We start from the raw sequence: 13,924 nt of genomic DNA on the forward strand, positions 1-13,924 counted from the left end.
AGCATCCGAGTTTGAGGAAAAGATGGTAAGGCCACTAAATATGACCCACGGACAAAATCATGAGAAGTTATTCCTCTCCATTTCTTGATAATGGACAATATGCTGCTTATCAGGAGATACGTGATGAGAGAGAGTCTGAAAAAAGAATGGATTTTGAATGACGTGATGTGTGTGTGTGTGTGTGTATGTGAAACCTCCCCCAAGGATATTTTTCCCATTGATTTTTAGAGAGAGTGGAAGGGAGGAAGGAGGGGGGGAAAGAGAGGAAGAGAGAAATATCAATGTGAGAGAGATACATTGAGTGGTTATTTTTCACTGCCCCACCGGGGCCGGGGATCAAAATTGCAACCCGGGTATGTGCCCTTGACTGGGAATTGGACCCACGACCCTTCAGTGCACGAGCCAATGCTCTAACCACTTAGCACACCAGCCAGGGCGAGAGGTGATTATTTTTAATTTTTATTACCTCAGGCAGCCCACAACTAGTGATGGGAGAGCACCAAGTATTAGTAATAATCTCAAAGGGTAAGAGGACATCAGTTATGTAAAGACAGGAAGAGTCATGTAGGGCATTAAAGCTAAAGGCAAGAGAGGGCATGGGTTAGTTCATAGTGTGGCTTTATTGGAAACCACAGAGTGTGGAAAGAGATAAAGCTAGGAAATATACAGTGGCTTGTGCAATAAGGTTCTTGAGTACTTTGCTAAGAAATAACCTTAGAGGCAATAAAAGAACCATTACAATATTAAATACATTGTAATGTCAAAGATGGGAAGGTTCTTCCAAAAACTTATAAGGCTTTCCTAATCAATAGTAAACTCTTGTAGTGGATTAAAAAAAAATTAAAGAGCTTTGGAGGTGTTTCAAGATTAAAGGATTAGGGAAAATAATGTGAAGGTTAAATTTGTGTTCTAAAAAGGTCAATTTTGGTATGGGGGGGATGGCTAAGAAAAGACATAAAGAGACCAATTTAGAGAATGTTTCAGTGAACTGGATGAGAAATGGCCTGAGCTAAGAACTAAGGCAATGATGAAGCAGAGAATGGGGTAGACACAGAATAAATGTGGGAGCAGATAGGATCAGGCAGTATGAGAAAGAGGGTTTCTCCCAGATCCTCCGCTTAAGTGGCTGGATTCATGGTGACGTCATTCACTTGTTTAGCATATTCCTTTCCAAGGTCTACAATTTCTACCGACCTAATAATCACTAAAGACTTCCTCCTTCCTCTTGCTCAGATGTAATCCTGGGATGCTAGGAATCAGCATTATTGGCTTGCCTTGCTCTACCCTGCAGTCTGTCAGTTAGGGGTTCTCAATTGGGGTGGTACCATTTCATGGGAGGGTATTTAAAAACAAATGTATAGGCATTATTTATTGGTTTTCTCATTGACCAAGAAGACAAATAACATTGACAAAGCAGATATCAGAAAGATTAAGCATCCTGCAGTGAAAAATTGTCCCACCAAAAATGCCTAGAGCACTCGTATTCAGAAATTTAGTTGCAGCCCTGATTCGCAAGCTCTGTCTGAATCAGCCTCTGCAATATTCAGGCATCCTGTCGGCTCAGCCGCTGCAGTTCCAGGGGCTGCTCTCCCTACCCAGCCTTTCAAATTCCCTCCTATGCCACAGACTATGGGCAAAGAGAGTCTTAGCTTTCCAATACATTCCTGTAACATGCAGGTCGCAGGGAAGCATGTCTGATCTCCATTTCTACCTCCCATTTCATCTAATTAAACCTTTGCCCACTGCATTGAATGTTTCATCTAAAGTATGGGAGGAATGAGGAAGGGAGGAAAAGAACAGGAGCCTTCACTGCCTCATGGGTGGATCTGAACTGTCATGTCTGATAGTAATTCCACCTTGCGAAGTATATCTAAGACTTATAGCTCCAAACTCTTTTCTATGGTAGAAGACTCTTATCTCTTGACCTCTCATGACTATTCCCTTCTTGCTTACTCAGGCCAAAGCAGTGAATAATTATATGCTTGCAGAAGTGGCTTTTGATGCCCAACCATGTCTGGCTTTCTTCTCCATTTAAGTACTTGGAAGAATGACATTATGTTCATCTTCTTTCCATGTGACTAGTTCTGACCAATGGGTTGTGAGTGGAAGGAGGCATGTCACTTCTGGCTGGAGCATTTCATTGCCAGCCAGAGACCCTCCGGCATTTTCTTCCCTTGCAGCCTAGGGAAACGGGCATCGAGAAGGAGTCTCCACCAGCCTGGTTCCCCGAACAACTAATGAGCAGACCCCTGCTGACCCTCATCACATGTAGTTAGGCAAAGTTGATAACCTAGTTGTTTTGTGTCATTGAGATTTGGGGGATTGTTTGTTACCACAGCATAACCTTACTTACCCTGATTGATTCAATGTTCTTTTGCAAGTTAAGAATCTTTTTATCTTTGTGCATAGATCATGAGTCAGGCTTGGGTTTGAGGTTGAGTTTCATCACTTAGAGTGACCTTGAGTAACTTTTCTAAAACTCAGTGTCTTCATTTGTCAAATGATGAATTTACTGACCTTATGTGGTTGCAAAGAGGAAATGGGATCATACAGGCAAAGCACTTACCACAGTGCCTGGAAGCTAACAAGGGCTCAGTAAAAATTACTTGTTATTTCTTCTTATGTTGATCTAAACTTTTCTCTGCCAGCCCCCTCACCCAAATCGCCATTGTAGCCTCTAGCTTTGGCTGCCTGGAGTCCTTCTAATGTCCTTCTGCCTAAAAAGTAAGAAGTCTGGGACTGCTTCTTGCTTTTTTTTTTACATCCCTTGCAGCTCCCAGAACAGGACATTGCTTGCAATAGGCATAGTGTCATCCATGCCTTTAACAGATTACATATTTGTTATTGGAATTGAGAGATATTTATGACAAATGAGTGAGAGAATAAGCTCAACCAAATTGAAGAAATCTAATTACTTTTTTCATTATGAACCTGGCATGTTTGAGAAACATGTGAGAAATGTTCAAATATTCACTTAGTCTTTTGTTGGCGAGTAATGGCTGGGAGAGGCGAAATCTAGTAACTTGGTCACACATAAAAAAGACAAACATTCTAAATTAGCATTTATGTGACAGCCAAGTCTCACTAAGGGATGCCAGAGTTTGTTCCTGGACCACTGGGAGTCCTTCAGCATTTGGAGATAATTACAGGTTATCTTAGGACGGGTGCCTTCCTCCAACACTCCTGGGTTCTATTCTCAGCTTGACACTGAGTGTTACCAGGTCTCCACAGCTAAGGAAACTGGAGCTAATTACTTGACTGATCCAGACAGAAACACAAAACAAAAGAAAAACACTTTTGCCTTATTTTTGGCCCATATGCCAAACTTTCCAACCTGTAGGCAGTTCTAACAACTATTACCTGGCCTGATAAGTCCTCTCCAAACCTAGAAACTAATTGGAGGAACATTTAAAACTAACCATAGAATCCATCTCAATAACACACACACACACACACACACACACACACACACACACACACACACACATTCCTGGCCCCTGAACACTTTTTTTTCCTGATGCCTCTTAGAATCATCATTGTAGCATTTTAAAGGTGCCTTCTAATGAACTCTGTTTCCCTTATTCAGAGCGAATGTCACATTTTCACTACCCAAAGTTCTCTTCCAAAGCATACCTGAAAACAAGCAACCGAATCGGTGTGTTTTTACACATCGACAAAGTTGAATTTCCCTTCTCCATCAGGTTCAATCTGAACAAATCACTAATTTATTTGATTTAAGTGCATCATAATCATCCAATCCATCCCTACAGATCTTGGAAGCATCTTTGTGAGTTGGGGTGGGGGGTGGGGGCGGGGGAGGGGGGCAGGGGATTCAAGTCCTAAAACTTTCAATCAAAGACAGCTGACTTAAGAGCAGAGTGGTAGTTCTTCAATTAAGTATATTAATTGCCTTATGCACCATCATTTACTGAAACTCTGATGCAGAGATTTTTAATTCCAGGAATTCACCCAGTACCTCTACTTGTATTGACATGTGCTTCCCATTATGACCCAACTGCACTGGGCAGTGATGAGTGGAAAGAGCTGGACTGGGAATCGGGAGCAGACATCGTCTCAGCTCTGTCATGATCTAATCCTAGATCCTTGGGTAGCTCACTTCACCCAGTGAATTGACAAAGCTTGAACAGTTTTCTCATCTGTAAGTTAAGGATGGTAGTGCTTGTTCTAGTTACCAAACAATATTGTTTGGCACATCTGTGAGATGGCATAAGTATTGGGAGAGTTCAGTTCTGACTCGAAAGATTTCTTTTGTAAGTTAGTAGTTGCGAATCCAGAAGGTATTTTCCCAGAAAAACAATACTATACCTGGTAGTGAGGTTCCCAGCCTAATGTTATAAAAATCTGTTTAATGACCATGGTCCTGAAGTATAACGCATAGTAATGATTGCTCATTATGACAGGGGATTATCTAGTGGTGGGTCCTGGGCTTGGAACTCTGAGTGGCAAGACAAGGTCCCCTTGTGTGGGGTTAAGGGAAAGAGAAAATTGGTGCTGGACAAAAAGGAAGTGGCAGAGGGAGGGGTATGGAGGCTCTAATGGCGAAGGAGCACCTGGTAAGCCTGTGGGGGGCCTTTACAAATGTAGGGATTTATTGGGTGACAGGCTGTGGCTTTGGCAAGTCCTATAAATAAAGCTATTCAGTGCTTACTGTCACCCTCCAGCTCAATGTCTCCTCCATTCCTTCTAATCTCCATGCCACCATTCTAGTTTCAAAGTTTTTAGGGCACACATGAATATAGCCAGCACTTCCCTGAGACACACAGTGAAGAATCCCCTTTTTCCATTAAATGATGAGTAGCTCTCTATAAAGCAGACCGATATATGATACATAAATACACAGTGCAGCAGCAGAAGAGCCCTGTGAGAGGGAGGAGAGGTAGTTATGTCTGTGTATTGGTCAACGGAGTGCGTTAATCTTAGCGGACCCGCTGGAAGACTTAAAGGAAGCTCCTTGACTGTTTTTCTCTGGATAAAGGCCTTTCAACTCTGACTTTTCAAATCCCTGATTGAATTTCCAGCAATCTACTTTTCCTGACTGTAACCAGAAAAGCATGTTTAAATGAACATGAAATTCCATCGGTATAAAGCCTTGTGAAGCTCAGTCCACCAACCCCATCGCCAAAGCCGCTAATAATGCCCTATTGTGTTACTGTGGTAGCCTAGGTTGTCATTATAAAGTCTTTTGCTCCTGGTTGAGAAAACATGACGTTCCATTAAATGTATAATCTGGTTTCCTTCCAGGCCAGAGATGCATCCTGCTTAAAGCTGAAATGAGCCGAGATTCAATGTCATAAAAAAAGAAGAGAACCATCCACTGGGAAAAAGGGAGTTGAGGGGTGGGGAGAAGAAAGGTGAATTCAGGGCCCTGTGACCCACTGGTTTCAGCCTAAAGACAATGTCTTGCTGGACAAAGGACCTTAGAGGCCCCAGGGAAAAACAAGTTAGCATTCTTTCTCTTTCTGCTCTGCTGTGGTTGGGTGCTGGACAGCACTAATTGAGGAAGTTCTTATCTGTGAAGAGAAGACCATGTCCTTAGGGCTCACCCAGGGGCCTATTAGCTATCACTACCTTTTGGCCCATCTCCTGGCTCTGGGCTCCACAATCGGAGAAATTCGCCCGGATGCAGATGGCAAGCTAGATCTTGGCTGGGAATCAAGAGCAGACATTGTCCCAGCTCTGTCATGATCTAATCCTAGGTTCTTGGGTAGGTCACTTCATCCAGTGAATTGACAAAGCTTGAACAGTTTTCTCATCTGCAAGTTCAGGACAGCAGCGCTTGCCCTAGCTACCAAAAAGTAGCTGTCCTAGCAAGTTTTTCATTCAGCACCACCACATCCCTCACTTCAGGCAATAGGACAACTAAAGGAAGTCAGAGGGGTCCAGGTAAATGTAAAGTAGGTACCTGTAAAGGTTTCCCCACAATTTGTTTCCCAAAGCAGTTTTGGGTCCATAATGACATGGTGCACTTAGAAATTTATTCCAGGATTATTTGTGGAATAAGCAGCATCCTCTACAATGGTGAGAGGCTCAGAGCTCAGCACACTAGTTAGAGATCTTCCTCACACTTGAAATGATTTTTTAAAAATTCAAAGTAATTTATTTTTGTTGAATATAAAGGTAACATGTTCATTGTCACTTTTGAAAATTCAGAAAAGCATAAAAACAGAATTCAAAAATATTCTAGAGAGAAATACTATTACATATTGGGTAAATATAGGCATCTGTTAAGCTTTTTTTCAAAGGCAGAATTATAATGTATATAATGTTTGGTAATTGTATTTTCACCTAAGATTATATTATGAGCATTAACTATTTTTCCTAAAACATCTCACATTTAGTTAATGTTCAGCTTTATTTACAAATAGCACTGCCATGAACACACATATAGGCACTTATATGTGACTCTTGGATTTTTTTCTTTAGGATATGGAATTGCGAGATGAAAAAGCAGAAACCTATTTTTAAAAAGCATTTGATACATGTTGCTAAATTATCTTCTTGTCTTCACTATCCAATATGGTAACCATATGTGGGCTATTTAAAGTTAAATTAATTAAACTTGAAGTTCACTTTCTCAGTCACACTAATTACATTTCAAGTGTTCAACAGCCATATAGGGTTAGTAGCTACCATATTGGACAGCACAGATAAAGAACATTTCCTACATCACAGGGAGTTCCATTGCACAGCACAAATCTAGAAAGACTGTACAAATTTATATTTTCCTTAGTAAAATATGGCAGTGCCTACTCTTACAAGTTGGCCAACACTAAATATTGTTATTCTTTTTTAAAAAATTGCCAACTTAATACAAATTATATCTTGATTTTTCATTTCTTTGCTTACTAATAAAGTTGAACTTTTAAATTTATTTGCCTTTGATACATATTTTTTGTGAATTATTTATATAGTAATTCCTATTTTCTATTGGAATGATCTTTTAAAAACTGCTTTTTATATATATTCAGAGAGTAATTTGCATTGCAAAAGTTTTTACAACTGTTTATTATCTTTTATTTATAGCATTTTTAACTTATAGAAACTTAAAAAATTAATATATTTACATCTTTTTATAGTTTTCTTTGTTGTTTCTGCCCTGTTTTAAAAACTATAAAACTAAGATTATAGTAATATTCATCTAACATTTATTCTAGTTCTTTCATCACTTCATTTTAAACATGTAAATTTTCAATCCTGGAATTCATTTTGGTGTGTGGTGTAAAGTATAAATATAACCTTTTCTTTTCCCATGTTATCAGCCATTGTTCAAGAATCATTTATTTTAAAACAACAAATTAATTCCCACTGATTTGAACTTCCTCTAAATGCTTACATATCCTTGGAGCTATGTCTTGATTTTCTACTCTGTTCACCTACTTTTTGGCTTTTACCATTCTTTTTTTATTAACTTGCTTTACAATACATTTCAATATTCAGAGGTATAAGCGTTTCTTCACTATTCTTTTCCTCAACATTGTTTTAGATCTTTTGCCCTCCCCCCGCCAAGATAAACCTAGAATTATTTTGTTAAAGTCTTCTCACCACCAAAATAAATTCATTCAGAACTTTGATTGAAAACTTGAATTCAATTTATAAATTGATTTGGGGAGAATTTATGATCTCTACAGTATGGACTGGAGTACAGTATCTCTACAGTACCATTAAGGGACATGGTGATTCTGTCCATTTTTTTTCAAGGTTCCCTGTATGTCCTTCTCAATTGGCTTTAAAAAAAAAACCCACAATGTTGTTGTTGTTTAAAGCTCAATGATGGATCTCTGATTCCAGACAGTCTCTAAACCTGTGAGCTGGTGCTCCCAGCCACTAGAACTAACAAAAGAAATTCCATTTCTTAACATTGGAGTATATTTTCAGTATCCACCTTCTCATAAATCTGCAAGAAAGATCTCACTTTTCATCCAAAGAATCTGGAGTTCAAAACAGCCTTTACGGAAAAATCAAACTCTAGGGGCAACTGCAAAGCACATTTGGTTTCTAGCTGGCCAGCTTATTCTGCAGGACTCTTTTTTCCAATTCCCAAATACTTTCCAGTCTGTGAAATTCATCTCCCCACCACTGTAACAGCAAGCGCCTCTCCTGGCGCTGGGGAGCTCACAGTTCTTCAGGAGCACGATCTTCTCTGAGGGGCTTTTTATTGTCGAAGTTGTTTATTAGTAGGCAGCACGGAGATTCCTGGAATGCCTGCTGCTTGGCAAATCTAAGGGGATTTGGAAAGTGTTTAATCGATCAGAGTTCCGCTCTCCCTTGAGCACAATCCAGATGCCTAACCACTATCCATTCTCATAAGAAACCAGGGCTCCTGCACCTCCCTGGTAGCCCGCCAGTCAAATCGCCAAGAACTTGAATTCGCCTGCATCAGTGGTTCTCGAGTCCCGGGCTGTTTATTACCCGCAGGGGACTTTTGGCAACGTCTGGAGACATTTTTGGTTGTCTCCACTTGGGGACCGGGGGCGGGGGAGAGTGGGAAAGAGGGAGGAGGGAGGGGGAAGGATGGAGGAGGGGTGGTCCTGGCATCCCCACTTGGCAGTAGTGGGTAGAGACCGGGGATGCTGATAAACGCCCTACAATGCACAAGACCGGCCCACAACAAAGAATTTCCCCGCCTGAGGCTCCATAGTGGGGAGACGGAGAAATCTCCCTGTATTTCCACTAACTGCCCAGCCAGCACGCATTAAGTTATTAGGAACAAAGGTGATGCATTAAGTAGGACAGCGTTTTTAAAAAGGAGCCGGGAGACTTTGAACAGCCCACGCCTGACTTTAGAGGTGCCCGAAAGTTCTGCCTCCCCTAAGCAAGCTTTTCTCACTGAGGTTTCTGCAGCAAATGAGAAGGATCGGCAGAAACGTAGTAGGTCAACAGCATCCTCACACTCCCTTGCACACTCCGCGGTCACGGAAAGGAAGGCAGAAAAGAAGTCCGTCTCCCGAACCAGGAGGGCCACCTCCGCTGCGGACGCCGGCAGCAGAGGACGGGAGGCGCGCTCCGCTGACAAAGGCGCAGCGCTGGGTCCCTTTCGGTCCCTGGGCAGGCGCGCCTGTCCCCAAGCCACCCTGCCAGCAAGCCCAGCCCGGGAGGAAGCATCATCAGCTCGGCCTCCTGTGGAACAACTGAGGGCACTTACTTGTCCAAAATGAAGTACAGGTCAAATCCCCCGTAGCAGGCGGGACCCCCTTCCTCCCTGCGTCCCCCGTGCCCGGCGCAGATGAGCACAAAAGTGGCCAAAGAGAGCCACTTGAAGCCAACGCCGAGGGCTTTCGGCTCCACGGTGGCCATGACCTGCAGCCCAGGGAGAGGGTAGGGTCCTCTCTTTCCCACGCTCCTCGAACTCGCCAGGACCCTCAGGGACGCGCCATCCGAGGGGCCCGCCTCTCGGGCCCTTTATTCCCCCACGCTCTCCCGAAACTCCCCGGAAGCAATTGTCTGGAGGAGTTCAAGGTTTTCCTTCTGGTTTCCGCTTCGATTCTGTTTCTAGGTTTCAGGTTTCAAGAATCCCAATACTGTACTCCGCTTTTTTAAAGGGGCTGCTCTGACTCCGGCCCGCCGGGCGCTCCCGAGGCTGCGCTGAGGTTTTGCAATTGAAGCAGTTCCGTCCAGACGGTTCTTTGTCCCAGATTTTAAATATTATGGGGTGGGTTTTCAAATTGTTCTTGGTCGGGGGAGTGCTTTGCCTTTGCTCCCTCCTCTCTGCCCCGTTTCTTATTTGGGTGGGGGAAGAAAGTCCAGAGGGTGCCACCTTGTGGCCCAAGATGATGAAAGCGCTCCTCGGGCGTTCGTGAGAGCGGGTTTTCCTTTTCTCACGCACCTTCCCTTCCTTTCCCTTCCCGTCCCTTCCCCCATTGCTCCTTCCCTATTTTAAATTCTTTCTCATTCTCTAGCCTCTCCCCCACCCCGTCCCCCTGTCCTTTCCTCTCCTTTTCTGGGGCTTCTGATAATCACTGTAAACATTGGATGAGAACTTATTTCCTCCAACCCCAGACTGGGGGCTTTGCAAACAAGTCACTGTGCAAATTAAGCAGAGAAGAACGGGGGCCTTTGTGACCCGAATCACCCAAGTGACTTTACTGTACTCTTAGCGCAGATCATAAAAGAGACTGTTGGGGCCCAGTCATGTGGCTGAGAACAGCATGAACAGTCCCGCAGAGAAGCCTGCTCCCTCCCGGCATGGAAAGACGGAGCGTTCTACATTATCTCCATCTCCAGATTTAGAGATTCTGTGGTAATTCTTTTCAGCCTATGAACTTTGACCTTTTCCCACCCTATCTTTGATGTAGGACAGAGGGAATAAACAGCTTACAAGGGTATGGACCTTTCGAACAGTTTGGGACTGGCAGGGACGTCTTGTGTAGCCTTTCTAAATGAGAAGTCCTCTTTAGAGTGGCCCTTGAGCCCCAGTTCCAGGCGGGAGTCCTCAATGCATACTCCTTTTTCAGGACGATTTCTCCAGACACACATCTTCCCCTCACTTGTGACCCTCTAAGACCCTCACTCCCCGATGTGACCATCCATGGTGGTTTCCCCCACCTTATGTATCATGGAATCCTACTGTTTTGGAATAACCCATTGAACAATAATTTTGTTGTCACAAGTTTTGAAGATTGTAATGCATTGCACTAGCCTTCCTCCAAAATGTTTCTTATTGCCTAGTATTCACTCACCACGGCCCCGCAAACTGAATAAGGCTGATCTGTGTGCAATTTATAATATATGGCAGAAAAGAAGGTGTGTGAGTTCTGAAGTTAGGTCATTGTGGTTTCCTTCTTGCTCTCTTGGATTACTGGCTCAGGAGGAGAGGGGCCCACTGCCATGTCATGAGGTCACCCAAGCAGCCCTATGGGAAAGTCCATGTAGCAATAAACTTAGATCCCTGCTGAAATCAGCAACAATTTTCCAGCCACGTGAGTGATTCATCTTGGAAGCGGATTCTCCAGCCCCAGTCAAGCTTTCAGATGACTGCAGCCCTGGGCAACCTCTTGGCTACAACCTCACGAGAAACCCCAAGCCAGACCATTCGCTCAGCTATTCCGAGCTTCCTGACCCCCAGAAATTATATGATAATGAGTGTTTACATGGCTGTAAAGACACCATTATTGAAGAGAGGTGGGAGCACAGTTCTCCAAGGGGGAAGGAAATTCAACATAAAACAAAGTTGTGGGGAATGGTGCCGGGAGCCGGTCCATGCTTGCTGTTTCAAGGGACCTGGCATATATGGCATACTGTTCTTAATATGTTTGCTCACCTTCTAGGCACCATGTGTTTTAACCAAGGTCTCTGAGAAAGGTTGTTTCCCCAGGTAAGGATTTTCCCCTGAAGTTAGGGAGGGAATAAAACCTCTTAACTAAGTTCCAGGTGGGTAATTAATCACTTTAACTACAAACAGTCATGCTTAAGCTACATAATCTTTACTCCCTGGAATGGAGATAAGAAACGCCCTAACCTTTGAAATAGAGATTGATAGGATTGAATCAACTGGTATAAATACAGATGTAAGAAGACAGAACGAAGAGAAACAGAAATTGGCACAGAACCTACACAGAACGTTCTCTAGGGACAGAAGAACTTCGCTGGAGAGAACATGGCAAAAGATCCTGGACAGAAACTGGCCTCAGAACCTAGAGACAGAACCTAGCGAGAGAACATGGCAAAAGATCCTGGACTGAACCTGACTACAGAAATTGGCAAGAGAACCTGACTAGAACCTGGTGACTGAACCTGGCTGGAGAACCTGGACAGAACCTGGCTGGAGAACCTAGCGAGGGAACATGGCTACAGAACCTGGCTGGAGAACCTGGAGAACCTGGCTGGAGAACCTAGCAAGAGACCATGGACACAGAACCTGGCTGGAGATCCTAACCAGAACTTCACTGGAGATCCTGAACAGAACTTCGCTGGAGATCCAGACCAGAACTTGGCTGGAGATCCTGGCTGGAGATCCTGGCTAGGCTGCTGATCAACTGAACACTGTCTCCGTGTCATTCCTTCTTCGCCAACTCCATCCACACCTTTGGGAACCCCTGGACCTGCTGGGGTTGGACCCCGGCAGAATGGGAGAGAGAGAAAGAGGCTCCCCTGGAACAAAGATGATGCTTTATCAGGCAGAGGGATAGTTAGAGGGATTCAGACACTTGAATGTCCACCTTCCTCCAATATTCTAGAAAGAGGCCTATTAATACATGCTGACCATGCCATAGATCTTAAATCAGCTCTACCTTCCTTTCCGTTTAGTTCAGAGAAATACATTCCAGACACTTCTTCTAATTGTGTCAGCCTCACTCACTGTGGGGAGGTATCATCCAAATATGCTCATGAAGTGAATTTGACATTGAGCTACGGATATAAAAGGTTGAAGCGTAACAGGTAAATGAAGCCCCTAGTGCAGTGGTTCTCAACCTTCCTAATGCTGCGTGACCTTTTAATACAATTCCTCATGTTGTGGTGACCCCCAATTTCATTGTTACAAATTGAACATATTTAAAGCATAGTGATTAATCACAAAAACAATATGTAATTATATATGTTTTTTCCAATGGTCTTAGGTGACCCCTGTGAAAAGGTCGTTCAACCCCCAAAGGGGTCGCGACCCACAGGTTGCCTAGTGTGATCTCAATGTGGTGGCTCAGCAGGTCTGCGAGAGGAGATATTATTAGGTTCTTTGAACTGGAAACAATTTTCTTCCATTGTTGGGATATAGCAGCTTTATAATTAACTAGAGGCCCAGTACACGAATTTGTGCACGGGTGGAGTCCCTTGGCCTGGCCAGCCATCAGGGCTCATCTCGGGGCTGCCGGCTGCAGGGAGGGACCATGGGAGGTTGGCCGACCACAGGAGGTTGGCTGTGGGAGTGCACTGACCACTGGGGGCAGCTCCTATATTGAGCATCTGCCCCCTGGTGGTCAATATGTCATCATAGCAACCGGTTATTCAGTCAACCGGTCATAATGATCACTTAGGCTTCTATATATATAGATTAGTGCATGTAGGGAAGAGGGAGAGAGGTGGATGTCACTTGAGGTTGGAGGAGGGCGGGGGAAGAGTCTTCAATGGATTCCTGCTTGCATTTCCCAGGTTAATTTTACAGCTCAGAGATATCCCTTATGCAAATGTTACCATCTTCTCAAGGGACCCCTTGATGCTCTGATTTGACAAGGACCCCAGTGTTTCTGGAGATTAATTGGCCTTCCCAAGGTCCATAGAGATAGATATATGAGTGTTGTAAGAAACTCCTCTGTCTCTCAAACTCAAGTCAGCAGAAGAACAATATAAATGGTGATGTTGGGGCTATGGATTGATATTTTTGAGGTTGGAGAAGCACAAAGGCAAATCGAATACGCATGTGGAACTGTTTGAATGATAGCCTGAAAGTCAAGGCAGGGAAGAGATTCTTGGAGGGAGAAGTAGCCAACAGTGCCTACTTGTCAGCAAGTAGGATGTGAAGAAGATAAGCCCTGAGAAAATTCCATTGATATGACACAAGTGCCATTGTGTTACCAAAGGACCCTTCAATAGAGTAGTACAAGGGATGTTAGGTTGCACTGGGTTACTGGAAAGGGGAACTTCTCTTTCAAGAAGAGAGAGGGGGTAACTTATAAATGTTTTATATGCTACTAGGAAGGACCCCAAGATATCTAAAGATGCCAATGACTCACTCTCCCTTACTTTCTCCCCACTCTCCAACAGATGTGACTGAGCCCCTTTTGTAAAACTATCTAAAACAAAGTTTGCTGTTGTCAGGACATCTATTCTTCCTAGAGACTCATTGGGTACTAAAGCACCACTTGTCTGGGTTCTTGGTAAAACTTCGGAAAATACTCCAAATAACACAGACTATCCAAGAAAACTTGGGGGGAAATTTTTTAAAAAAACTTTCCTTTAGTTCATTGGTTAA

General features: G+C 43.5%; 1 protein-coding gene across 1 annotated transcript in view; it reads right to left on the reverse strand.

Annotated features, from left to right (window-relative positions):
• The window catches only part of ANTXR1 (ANTXR cell adhesion molecule 1), a gene marked incomplete at its 3' end in the record, with an annotated part of 176,233 nt that extends 166,867 nt beyond the window's left edge, over positions 1 to 9,366 (reverse strand). The window contains exon 1 of the mRNA XM_081101550.1: positions 9,164 to 9,366. Coding sequence (XP_080957676.1) covers positions 9,164 to 9,315 — 152 coding nt within the window. The 5' untranslated portion in view covers positions 9,316 to 9,366. The remainder of the gene's footprint in view (positions 1 to 9,163) is intronic.
• Between the last annotated feature and the right edge of the window lie 4,558 nt (positions 9,367 to 13,924).

Source organism: Myotis nattereri, assembly GCF_964212035.1.
Source record: "Myotis nattereri genome assembly, chromosome: 10".
Classification (NCBI taxonomy): Eukaryota; Metazoa; Chordata; class Mammalia; order Chiroptera; family Vespertilionidae; genus Myotis; species Myotis nattereri.